General features: G+C 37.9%; 2 protein-coding genes across 17 annotated transcripts in view; both read right to left on the bottom strand.

Annotated features, from left to right (window-relative positions):
* Positions 1-4,726, bottom strand: part of UBP1 (upstream binding protein 1) — a 50,069-nt gene extending 45,343 nt beyond the window's left edge. Inside the window, exon 1 of one of the 5 annotated variants that reach the window (XM_065665430.1) lies at positions 3,970-4,726. In XM_065665430.1, coding sequence (XP_065521502.1) covers positions 3,970-4,049 — 80 coding nt within the window. In that variant the 5' untranslated portion in view covers positions 4,050-4,726. Of the gene's footprint in view, positions 1-8; positions 127-3,969 lie in introns of those variants that run through there. The other 4 variants (XM_065665429.1, XM_065665434.1, XM_065665431.1 and 1 more) reach the window with 4 other exon arrangements.
* CLASP2 (cytoplasmic linker associated protein 2) overlaps positions 4,473-12,311 on the bottom strand; it is a 123,138-nt gene continuing 115,299 nt past the window's right edge. For all 12 annotated transcript variants that reach the window (XM_065665408.1, XM_065665414.1, XM_065665410.1 and 9 more), the window contains 5 exons: positions 10,033-10,226; positions 9,086-9,214; positions 7,217-7,423; positions 6,013-6,129; positions 4,473-4,968 (listed from right to left, as the gene is read on the bottom strand). In XM_065665408.1, coding sequence (XP_065521480.1) covers positions 4,882-4,968; positions 6,013-6,129; positions 7,217-7,423; positions 9,086-9,214; positions 10,033-10,226 — 734 coding nt within the window. In that variant the 3' untranslated portion in view covers positions 4,473-4,881. The remainder of the gene's footprint in view (positions 4,969-6,012; positions 6,130-7,216; positions 7,424-9,085; positions 9,215-10,032; positions 10,227-12,311) is intronic.

Here is a 12,311-nt window from a genome sequence, read left to right as displayed (position 1 = left end):
TCACTTACGTGTCGTCTCCTCCTCCTTGAATAGGCAGGCACTACCTTTGAATCTCGCCTGACATGTAGTTAACACACTGACTCCAGTCCTGATTTAGTATGAGCTTATATAGGTCCAATGACTTGCACTTGTGGACAATAGCACCATCTGGGAACAGAAGCATGCTAAAATGGGAAACTTGTTAAACTTTGATGCCCAATATAAAGTTCAGTTACCTTTCTACCTACTGCCAATGGTTAACAAGTCCAGATATCAAATAGTTATATGCAAGTTTGTTGCTTTTTCCACTGAATAAATATTTTCCATCTCTCACTGCTGTCCATCTTTTTTCCGGTCTTACTCCCTCGAAACATGCTTCATTAGCATCACTTGCATCTACCTAAAAATACAGCTGGTTATAGAACTTCCGCATCTGATAGAGATCATACAGTATTCAAAACAGCTTGTGAAATACTGTTTTAAGGTTTGCAAAAGTTCCTGTTAAACAGCAATGTAAAGACATAGTTGCAGTCCTGTCTCAGCAGAAATTACCTGTTCACAAACTTTCCACAGTAGGGAAGTTCTCAGTAAATGCACCTATTTATCCCAAAATCCTATCAGGAAATTAAGAAACTTCTTTGACTGGGATAATCCAAGACACACAACTTGGGAACACTCCGGTCTTAAAATATGCTGAAATAGACAAACATATACACAGTACAGAAAAGCAGTGAGGTTTGACTTCTTTCACTTGACTAACACAGTTATGTTTCTCGAACTTCTAACATTACTGAAAACCCTTGTGTTTTAACACATGGACTGTCATTTTACCTGGAAGTAGGCTGCAACTGTGAAACTCATCAGTTTACTGTTTTAACTGGGAGAAAACTGGGGTTTTCTTTCTCCAGCTAATCCTGGTTCCCAAGCTGCCCGTTTATCCCATCACATTTATGTTTATTGTGTTCTGTGTTTGCAAAGTCCCAGCCTGACACAGTGAAGTTACCACAACCAGCTCAACCGTTCTCACCAGTCTACACCATAGAGAGCAACTGTAACCTGATTCAGCAGATTTATTCTTTGAGATAATTTTCTCCTTTATGACTGTTTTCAGAGGAACAATGTCATAATCAGAATTTGAATCCGTTTGCTGAAAATTGCACTGTGAGTGGTTGGGGCCTGCATTCGCAATAGGCTTTTCACATAGGTATGTTTGTGAATTTACTCCGAAGTTTAAGCATTCATAGAAATTACTAAGAACATGTGAGTGTTCCAGGATACAAGTGTTTGTTCGTTTTGCTCTAGGACTCAGACCACAAATAATAAACACAACTCAATCTGTTCCAACCTTTATCTTCAAAAGCATACAAGGAACCCAACTCAGAATTTACATGACCAGCTCTCCTTGCAATTTACATTTACTATCCCAACCTCGTTGCCAAGATGCCAGCTGAACACGTGTTACTAAATTTCTTAAAGCAAATGACATCCAAGTTCGACACATACAGGATACGCATTTCCTGGCCTGACTCTGCATGTAGCTTGCTTTCCTTCTTTCTCTTAAGACCAAACCCAAACTTTACGAATTACATTTCAGTATTCAAATGATTACAATGACCTCTCTCTTTACAGAATATTAGAAAGAACATAAAGAAACTCCTTCTGAAAGAACAGCAGCTTGTAATTGTCCTGATTTTTCCTGGATCTTTACGCTAATCAATTAGAGAAACCACCTCCAGCAGGAACATAAGGCATGACTAATCACTGCTTGAATTTAACTAGCTAATGTCTATTGGTAATACAGGAAATGAAGGCAAAAAGCAACGCAGAGGATCTGGGAACAGGCTGCAGTGGAAATAATTTTGTTGCAAATTGTTACATTCTGATCCATGTCACACAAACAGGTTCTATCCACTATAGCAGCCCCTCCTTGCTGGAAACAGAACTGGTCACACCGTAAGTAAAATATTCATGTAAATATACTGCATTTAGATTTTTAACACATGGGATATCCATGCTTACAACATTTGAAGATGGCCTAGAAGCAAAACTGATGGACAAACTTTGTGTAAGTGTCTCCCCCCCCGAACCTGGAGCAAAGTTTTTCAGTCATACCAGGGCTAAAACCCATTTCTTTCTTACCAAATTTTGCTCACACATTAAAAAATTAGGTTCATCCAGAATATATAGCGTACGTTTCAGTAACTTTCAGTATGAAATAGCATCTTCAAAAAGATGACAAACAGCAGTCATCTTCAAATCATCCTCTCAAAATAAATACTACCTGTAGAAAAAGCAGGAATAACATACGGGACTATTAAAAGCTTAGAATTTGTGCCATTTTTTTAAAGTGACCTTTTGTGAAACCAAAATGTTAATGACAAGATTGCAGACTGAAAAATACTTGTTAAATACTGGAAAAAAGAAAATGCAAACAATGGATAATGTACAAATAACTGAAGCAGGAAACAAGACACCTGCCTCGGTGAAGGAACTGGGTGTTCATACAGACTCTATTTCCAAAATCCATTTTTGGCTAGCATACCTATAATTCACAGCATGTGCTCAAATGCCACGTCAGATTCAGTAACAGGAGTATATAAAGAAACATCATTTGCACACACAAAACATGAAGATAAATTTCTTTTTTAACCAATGCCTTATCAACCACATTTATAATTTTTCTTCTAGAATGTGATCAAATAAAACAGAAAACCAGAATGTATACATTGCTAATTTTTTAAGTAATGTTATGTACATTTTATTGCCAGTATATGCACAATGGTAAGCATAGAACTATAAATACACAATGTAATTAAACAGTAGAAAACAACAAGGATGTTACACGTACAAAGGAAAGAAAGAGGAGATAGTATTTTCTTGATGTAGCTGCTAAAAGGGGCGAGTGGCGAGTTAGGACAGTCTCGGTTTTAAGTCTTTACATATATTTCTACAACTTTTCCTCCAGATAAATCTCTGCAATGGCATTGCTTCTTTAACAACCACATCTTACCTCTTTCTAGTGCATTCACTTCAAACTAAAGTGAAAACCACCTTTCATGTAACTACAATCATCTGTTACTCACTTTTGCTTTTCAGTTCCTAGCAAGTAAAGTGTATAAGGAGTTTCTTATGATATTTGGCTGCAATGCTGAAGAATAGAGTTTTGAATACACATAAAGTGGTAATTTGGGGAAAAAAAAAAAAAAGAAAACAAAGATTTTCTGTAGATAGTTCTCCCACTGGGTGCTATATGCAGCAGCTCGATCAAAAATTAGTCACCCTGAAGAGGTAGAGAGAATTTTAGCCTAGCACAGATCATCGTCCTTGGCACCGCTATTTTCTCTCTTATCAGGATACAATTCCTACAACTAGACATCATCACAGTCACAGGGAAAAGAAATCAGGGAAAAATAAGGTTCCCCCATTCCTGGGAAGGGCAGTTTCACCCCAGTTCTCAGTTATCAGCTTGCTGCTTATGTCCAAGACCAAAAAAAAAAAAAAAAAACAAAAACCAAAGAAAAAGGAAGGAAAAAAGAAAAAGACAACATTTAGGGACACATTTACTTGATCTTTGTTCTCTTTCCATTATCAAGTTCATAAATACAAAGAACCATTATTCACAATAAACTAACTCTTTTTCAAAAATGGAAAAACAAACCCTGGAAACATTTCCACACCTTAATCCAGATGGGTCTTGAGGATGCTATTCAAGAAAACCATGCAAATAATTTGGTGCAGCTTTCCCAACTCATCCAAAATATATATATTTTTATCTTTAAGAGGTGGCAAGGTCCATAGCAGTTGTGACTATTCCCCTCCCTCCCCCACCTTTAAATTCAATGCAGAAAATCTTGGTGCTTTTAGGAAGGTAACGAATAAATAGTTTTCTGCACTGTTGTCATAAAATCCCATGTGAGTTACAATACAAGACTACTTGTTCCAGCAATTAGGTTGAGAGGAAACATTCTAGTGATAAAGATAAATACATACTGAGCATGCTTGGGCAGAGCACTCCATTCTGAAGCATCCTGCTTGAAGAACGAAAGGTGACAAGGATGGTTCACGTCCATCAAGTGACCATTAACTCTGCTGCAACAAAGCAGACTGCCACACTATCACCAGGTCAGCAATGCTACCCTGAAAGGGCTGTCTCCCACAGGAAGAGGTACTGGTTGTACCAGTCCTGGGCTGTGCACACTAAATTCTTATTTATGCAACAAACATACAACCAATGAACAATATCACTTTTACAGAACTGGATCAATCCAGCTTTTTTTTTTATAGGCATATTTCTCAATCTCCAGAATACCCCAAACAAGCTGTAGATAATGATGAACCACCACCACAGTGAATGAGTCTCACTGCAGTTCAGACTAGTTCAGCCTTGTTTCACATCACTTCTTGTTTCTAGTGAAGGACATGATACTCAAAATAGCAATAAAAAAGTAATGTTATCTGCAGCTGAATAAAAGCAACAGAATTTAGAGTTTAACTTCTGAAGCTTAAAGCATACTTTTTAATTAGCATTAAAAAAAAAAATCTCTTTTTTTCATACAGTAACACTGGCAAAAGTTAATGGGAAGACACAGAGGACTGTGAACAGGATAGCTGATGGATTAGATAATGTTAGGTTTTATTCTGCTTTGATCAACTGATGTTAATACTGTTTTTCCTTGGATCTGGAGTAATTCTATTGCAACAGTCACATGCAGGCTGAGGGCAGCCATGGGTTAAATAAAAAAATAAAAAAAGAAAAAAAGAAGAAAAAAAAAAAGAAAAAAAAAAAAAAAAGGAAAAAAACCCCAAGAAAAACGTTCCAGAAGTTGTATGCAAGAATTTTCCTTTCGTGGCAGAGGGCCGTGCCCTTGCTTTAGGAGACCTGGGTGACTCTTGTCAGCTTCATTAGCTTTGTCCAGCCATATCTGCAGTGGCATCCCCTGGTCCAGAGCCTGTTTGTGCACGTTTGATGTAAAGGTTCAATAATTTCATCTGCAAATTTAAGCCAGAAATTCACTTTGTTTAGTATCTGCGAACTGTACAGACTGCAGGGATGGTACAACAAAGGAGACATTAAAGCACCTTCTTTTCCCCAAAAGCAAAACACAGTTGATTCAAAGGTAACGTACTTGTCAATGAAAACAACGAACAGCAGAATGTGTCACAGGACAAACTGCTCAAGGTTCTTTAAGGATGTAAAGAAGAGAATGATCTAAGGTAGCTGGATTAAGATAAATGGAATGGTTTCCTCAGGTTACAATGCTGTTCTAAGTAAGGTAGGTTTGGGTTTTTTTGTCTTCTATGTTGAGGTTTTGGGGCTGTAACTAGAGTTATCGATGCTGGTACTTACTACAGCTTCCAATACTGTCTAGAATCAACATTCAACACAATCACTGCCAGAGAGTATTTAAGATAACACTTCCTTCTTCACAGATAGACAAAATAAATTGCCCTGTTTTATTCCCAAAGACAAAGAGATTCACAATTAATATATAGCTGTCTGCATGCAAAAACTGCATGTAAGAGATATCAATAAAATAATAAAATCCTGACCCAAAAAAACCCCACAATTATTATTTTCAAATTAGAGGTACTGAAAGGACTGATGAAAACAAAACAACAAGGAAGAATAAATAAAACCTCCGATGTAAAAATCTATGAATTACATTTACTGCTTTCCAGTCAGAACTTGCACGAAAAATGAGGCAAGAAATACTGATAAGAAAAGCCATGCTGAGTACAGCCACTATCACTACTACCAGTGATATACCCAGTAACTAAACCCGTTAAACAGCAGTAAGTAACATAATTCAGTATATATCTTAATGCTGAAGTTTGTAACTTGCATAAATATCTATGGATTTTCAGTTTTGAACTTTTTATGACAAATATAATTTCATCCTCCGAAGGTCTTTGTAGCCCTGCTATACATTCAAGTATATACTTTTATGAAACTTCCTGGCAACTGCAACTGAAATGCAAATGCATTCATGGAATTATGACACAAGATTTCTCTAAATGATATCTTTTACTTACTTTACTGCCAGTGAGTTGACTGAGATGTGGTTTTAGTTCATCGCCAATTACTGCATGAATGGCTACAAGGCAGAAAACACATGCCTTACGAACGCTGCTCTCTGAATTATCATAACCCTAGAAAGCAATAAAATTAATATTAATACCCTATCAGTTAATGATTAAAAGCCTCGGAAAGCTATTTACTTATTTACTATGATAAATACATTGGAGTCTACAGTAAATTAATGCTAGCGTAGCCCAATGAGGCATTCCAGCATAAAATCCAACATGTAAATTCAGAGCATGCACTTACAAAGCAGGCTGATTATTAATCACCATTGATAATAATTTTCCAGACTGAAATCAAACCCCACACAATCCTGTTCATAAGTTACCCTGAAAACAGAGCTGCTGTCAGGCAATAGGGGAGTACATAAGAGAAATTGTTCTAGATTGTACAGATATTTACTTAAAGCAGAAGACCACTCAGTTTAGAGCCTCCTTACTCTGAAAGAGGTATTCTCTTAACAGGTAAAGATTCTCTTGTTTACTCCCATCTCCCTCCTTAATGATTTTTGTTTCTTTGCCCCTCTGCCAGTCCTCCATATGCCTGTCTGTCTGTCTCACAGCCCCTTCTCAAAGGGTCCCTTCCCTGCTTCTCCCTTCCTGTAGATGTATGATCAGATCAAACCCATTAAAGACAGGAATCTGCAGAATGCACCTGTCAAGCTCTCTTTATCCATTACATGCAAATTAGTGTATCTTGGCTTTTGATAAGGTAGGAATGAATTTAAAGACAGAGAAACCTGTGATAGCCTTCTGATTTTATTAAACCTTCCCCAGTCAATTGCTTCTTTCCTCTTACCTCCCCAAAACCATAACTGATAAAAACCTACGATTATACACGATACAACACAGGCAACTTCAGACCAAATGATTCCAACTTGGAAAAGATACAATTGACAAAAAGCCCTATCTTATAACTAAAAGTACCTGCCAAGCTTACCTATAATCAGTACTTTATAGCCTACCAAGATTTCCTTTGAGTCATAACTACAGCTATGATTTAACTACCTGCCAATCAAGAGTTTGTTCCCACTGTTTGAGTTGTTTTGCATCAAAGCAGCCATCAGCTATCAGACAAATAAAATCCTTCATGAGAACCAAATTATATTGTCTTTGCAATTCTTATATATACCTACAGTGTTTCTTTTCTCCTTACCTGTATTAGACCTGGCACAATCTCTGGTAAAAGCTGAGTAAGGGTTTCTTTAGATACTCTTTCTATAACTTTTGTCTGCATTTTGATTGCAGCCAGATTAATGGGGTAATCTGCAGTTTGGATAATCGGACAGAGAACTTTGATGCACTGATCTGGGCTAATAGAGGTGGCCAACATGGAAGCAGCTTCTTCAGCAGACCTCACCACCTATTGAAAGAATGAGTAAAAGACATAGAAAAATTACATACAAGAGACTGTTACTATGGTCTGTTGTCTGTCAGTAATGGCTCTGAGCACAAGAATTTCCTACAGTATTGTAGAAATATGGGAATTAAGAACCCTTTTTGAATCCGTTCACAAGACTCCAACTGCTGGATATACTTTCCTAAAACCAAGACTCTTGTCAATATTCTGGGGCTAATCTATGTCCTTGGCGATGTGTGTGTTAGCTTTGCAAACCTGCTTGCTGAATTGCATTTGAAATGTCTCTACTCTGCAACTACACACTGAAATATCACCACCTCTGTAAATCTGATTTCTTGTGCTGTTATTTGTTAGGTCAGTGATCACTGACGACATGTTTTCACATTCACCTCAAAAACATATTTAATGATGTGCCTGGATTGCTACTTCAAATCAAGCTAGATGATGTTCTTCCCCTCTAAGTCTGAAAGAAGCTATGATGAGACAGTGCTTTAAGCCTAAAGAATATGCGGAACAAGCAGAACAAGAGTAATTAGATAGGAAGATAACAGGTACAGAATCTCAGGATACAATGTGGGCACAACAGAGGAAATTAACATCTGATCTTCCTATTAGAGCAGCTATGGCATCTGCCATTCTAATGAGTCAACCGCTGTACAAAGTCAGTGATGTACAAACCCCTCCATAATGATTTCTCTCCCTCCTTGTCCCTTTCATGCTCTCTTTTTGTATACATGAAACCAAGAGAGAGAAAAATCACAGTAACAGAGAAGGACAGAGGAGGACAATTCGGTGTTGTAGATACAGTAAATGAAACAGATCAAGAGGGTGCAGGGAAAAATGAGTTTCAGACGAGTGACAGAAGTCATTGGTATGGGAGGCACTGCAGTTGAACTTCAAAACTTAGTACTCCACGTAAGTTCAATACACAGTAAGTGCTCATGCATGGGGAGGGCAGGAGAAGATGCGACCATCTGGTAACATGCCTGAATTCTTTCTGTAGCATCAGTGATACTGACAGGAACTGTTGAATACTGGGGTGGGTACTGTACTTAATGCTTCTTGTATCTACAAGCATTATCCTTTATTGTGTATGCACGCATCATAAAGATTTCTGAGCAAGATTACAGTTATCCTTGTACTTCTGAATCCCCTCACTGTTCTTGGCCACAGCCAACTCCTCCCTTTGATACACTCCAGTGTGTTCTACCCTAACAAAACTCAAAGCCATGATCTCAAATGGTGCAAAGCTGCCTAAAAATGGAACGGGCTGACAGTTCCTTGCCATGTCCAATCCCATCTCTAAACCATGAACCTAATGAAATCCAAAAGCTTGTAGAGCTCCAGGACACCTATATACGGTTTATGATGTCATACAAGGAAAAAATTCCCTTCAGTTACTCCTTGAAGAGCTATAACGACACATCATTGGTTACAGCACCCAAGACAATTGTTTTTAGGACTGATGTTAAGCATTTGAGGGCTTATAAAACAGCAGTTCTCTTCTTTCTTGCGTACCTCTGTTAACTAGTAACAGCTGAACACTTGATTATTACCCAAATTACTTTCTCAGTAAGATCTGGCTAATTCCTCAAAACACTTTTTGGGCAGCTGTTTCATTTAGTAGTCATTTGTCATTATCAAATAGAGTAACTGATTACTCACCTCCTTATGAGGATCCTTATGTGCTTCTAACGTCTTCATGATGGTGAGCTCTGCGTAATTCTTAAACCTTGCTGGCTGGTTTCTTAGAATTTCTCTTAGAACTTTCAATGCCAGAGCTCTAATTGCATGCTAAATATCAAAATAAATGAGTTAGATATCTTTAAACAGATGTATGGTTTAACATTTGTTCAGCAGCTGAAAGAGCTTTTGATAATGGAAAAGTATCAGATTATGCTTTATGCATATAGATAGTATGAACCCAGTGCTAACGAATCAAGCTTGGAAAACAATCTTCAAGTTTCTTGCTCTTCTGGATTTCTCTTTGTGCAGATAATGCAGGTGGCACATCATAAAAATGTTGCTACCTAATGGAGTAAGCTATGCCACCCAGAAGGCAAGTTGCAAACAATTTTACCACTCATAAGTGCTGATAGAATCTACAGCATCACATCATACAAATACATTTTTTAACATTCCTTTTTACTTTTGTCAATGCCAAGTATTGGTGTCTTTTTGATCCAGTTATGTAGAACTTGGTCTCTTCACAATGAGCATTATTGTATTTTAGAAATACATTTTTAACTGTTTTGCTACACATGACGTTGTGATATTCTAGATTCCACCAGGGGCTATTAACACAGAAGTTTTGAATCTCAGTGAAAAATGTTTCATTTACTCTATTATATGGGAACGGACAAGCAAGAACACTTGAGAAGGTGAGTGTTACTGATGCCCTTTCCACCGACAGGACATTCAGACTTCATGATACTGATGTCCTTTCCACTGTCAGGACATTCAGACTTCATGACATCTATACTTCCATAGTTGTTTGTTTTTCAAGACTAACTGGAATTTGTGCCTTTCTGACAACCCATACAAAATTCAAAGATCCTGAGAGTAAACCACCTGCTCTGTAAACATTCATAACTGGATTAATCTGAATTTACCTCCTTATCTCCAAGTGTTTCAAGCAGCAGAAGTAGAATTGTTTTGAAGTGCTCATCCCAAACACCGAAAGACTCTTCCTGAGTTAACTTCATGAGCTCGTACAGGGCAGCCTTTCTTTCCTCAACTCTCTCATTATGGTTTGATAACTCTTTCAGTAACTCTGCAACCAGGTCAGAATGGTCCATAGGAGGCTCTGCCAAAAAGGAGCACACAAACACAGTTCTCCAGTCATTGCAGTTAAGTGTTAGCGCCTGCTGTGCAACTAAAGGATATTGTCTAGGATAGCTATCTGGCTTCCTAGCATATTTTCTCTCCCCCCAAATTTGTCTGCAAAAGTGCAATTTTGCAACACTATTTTCAGTGCTGAATAAGCTTACAATGACCAAAAAATCCCCTACAATGATATTACAAAAACCCCTGTAAACTAGTTTACTGCAAGAGTTCTTATGCTTGCAACACCCACAAGCGGTAAGTACTCTACATCCTCTTAAACCTGGTCTATACAGAAAGTGCCACCTTTCCCATATGACTCATCCAAGATGATTAATCTGTCTTTCCTCTGTTGGCATCACGGAATTGCTCAGACTGTTGGAATCCATGGCTCCACAGCATGGAAAAAAGCATGCACAAAAATGGTGCTTGGTACACAACCACTGAAATGGAAGCAAACCAAGGCCATGAGTCCCACAGAGATTCCCAACAGCAGTCCTTAGGAGATGGACTGAATTTTAGTTCTGATTAGGGAGAATTCCATGGTAATGGAAAAAAACATCAATAACACACCCCGCATTTGTGAACACTGAAAAGATCTGCAAGCAGTCAAAAACCTTAAAACTGGTCTTCATGAAAATGAAATATCAAGTTGCTGCCTTCATTCCACCACCAAGACCCACAGAATCATAGAATGGTTAGCACTGGAAGTGATGTAGCCTTTAAGAAAGAAAAGCATGTAGCTTCCCTCTCTGCATTGAGACTTTTGGATAAATTAACAAATACATATTCTTTATGGAAAAGGTTCAAAGTACTGGCATAAAATGTAAATGTTCCTGCATTACTTCTTTCCTAAAACTATCCTATTTATTAACACATGAAATACACATTTTCTGTTACAAATTTATTAGGTCATATAAAAATTATAAAACCATTCCCCCTTATTGATGAAATTCTAAAAGTAACAAATGCAAATGACTGACCGCATGTGGTATAACTAAATCCTCAAGGTGAGCACAGGAATGAATGCGAGTACTTTGTTAAGATGCATTAAAGAGCAGATTTTTTGCACTACTGCTCCAGGCAGGACAAACTAATCCTGGATGGGGATGCTTCACTCCAGCCAGGCATGAGTTTTTGCAAAGGACATGTTGGTGCAGCACAGATCACGTTTGGTTTAATGCAATATCCAGAAATATGTTACTGGAAGGTATAAAAAGGCTTATCCCATGTAAAGCAGGGTCCCTGTAATGAAGAATCTCGATCATGAACCAGCTCTCTATATGGATGGCAAAGGTATTTAATGATTGCTATTTGCATGACATGATTTGCAAAGCTTTGCTTTCCCCTCAGTCTTTTACAGAAGAGAATGACTGGCCACATGCCTCTTCACTGAACAGGAAACAGAGACATGCACCTGACTTGGACTTGGTTTTAGTTTAATGTAAACTTAAAGCCAACTTAGGAAGTAGCCGAATAAACCACCATGTCAGCAAGCAGCTTTGTTCTTCAACGCTTTACCACAGCTTTGCTGGATAACAGAGTTAAAACCATCAGAAGGAGGAAAATTCATTTGTCCCTTACTATTAAGAAATTTCTTCCCCTAAAACCCGATTTTCATCTTGAACTGAATACACAATATCAACAACAACAAACACCAGATTATGAACAGCACCTACTACTTTTTAAAGGAACAGTGGCAGCAGTGATACTTTGGAACCTTCCCAACATTTAGAGACAAAAGAATTACCAGAAGATATACTGAGAAGTATTTAAAAGTAGCTTTAGAAGCCTACAGACCAACAGCCCGAGCTGTGAGGTTCCCATGGGCTGAATGAACCACCTTCCTGGTACAAGCTGCTTTGTTCTGTGGTGGTTTTCTTACAGAATGTTTAGTCAATAAAAAATGCCAGTGCCATGTTTCAAATACAAACACATTACTAACAAAATTCTTCATCTTTCCCCTAGTTCCCAAACTGGTTTGATCCAGTTTTACTTCCTTACTGTAACTCTTCCCTTGCCTCCCCCCGCCTTTAAATTTCTGTCATAAAGCTATCAGGTAAGTAAA

The sequence above is a fragment of the Lathamus discolor genome, chromosome 2 (assembly GCF_037157495.1).
Source record: "Lathamus discolor isolate bLatDis1 chromosome 2, bLatDis1.hap1, whole genome shotgun sequence".
NCBI classification, from domain to species: Eukaryota; Metazoa; Chordata; class Aves; order Psittaciformes; family Psittacidae; genus Lathamus; species Lathamus discolor.
This window is presented reverse-complemented; position numbering and strand designations above follow the sequence as displayed.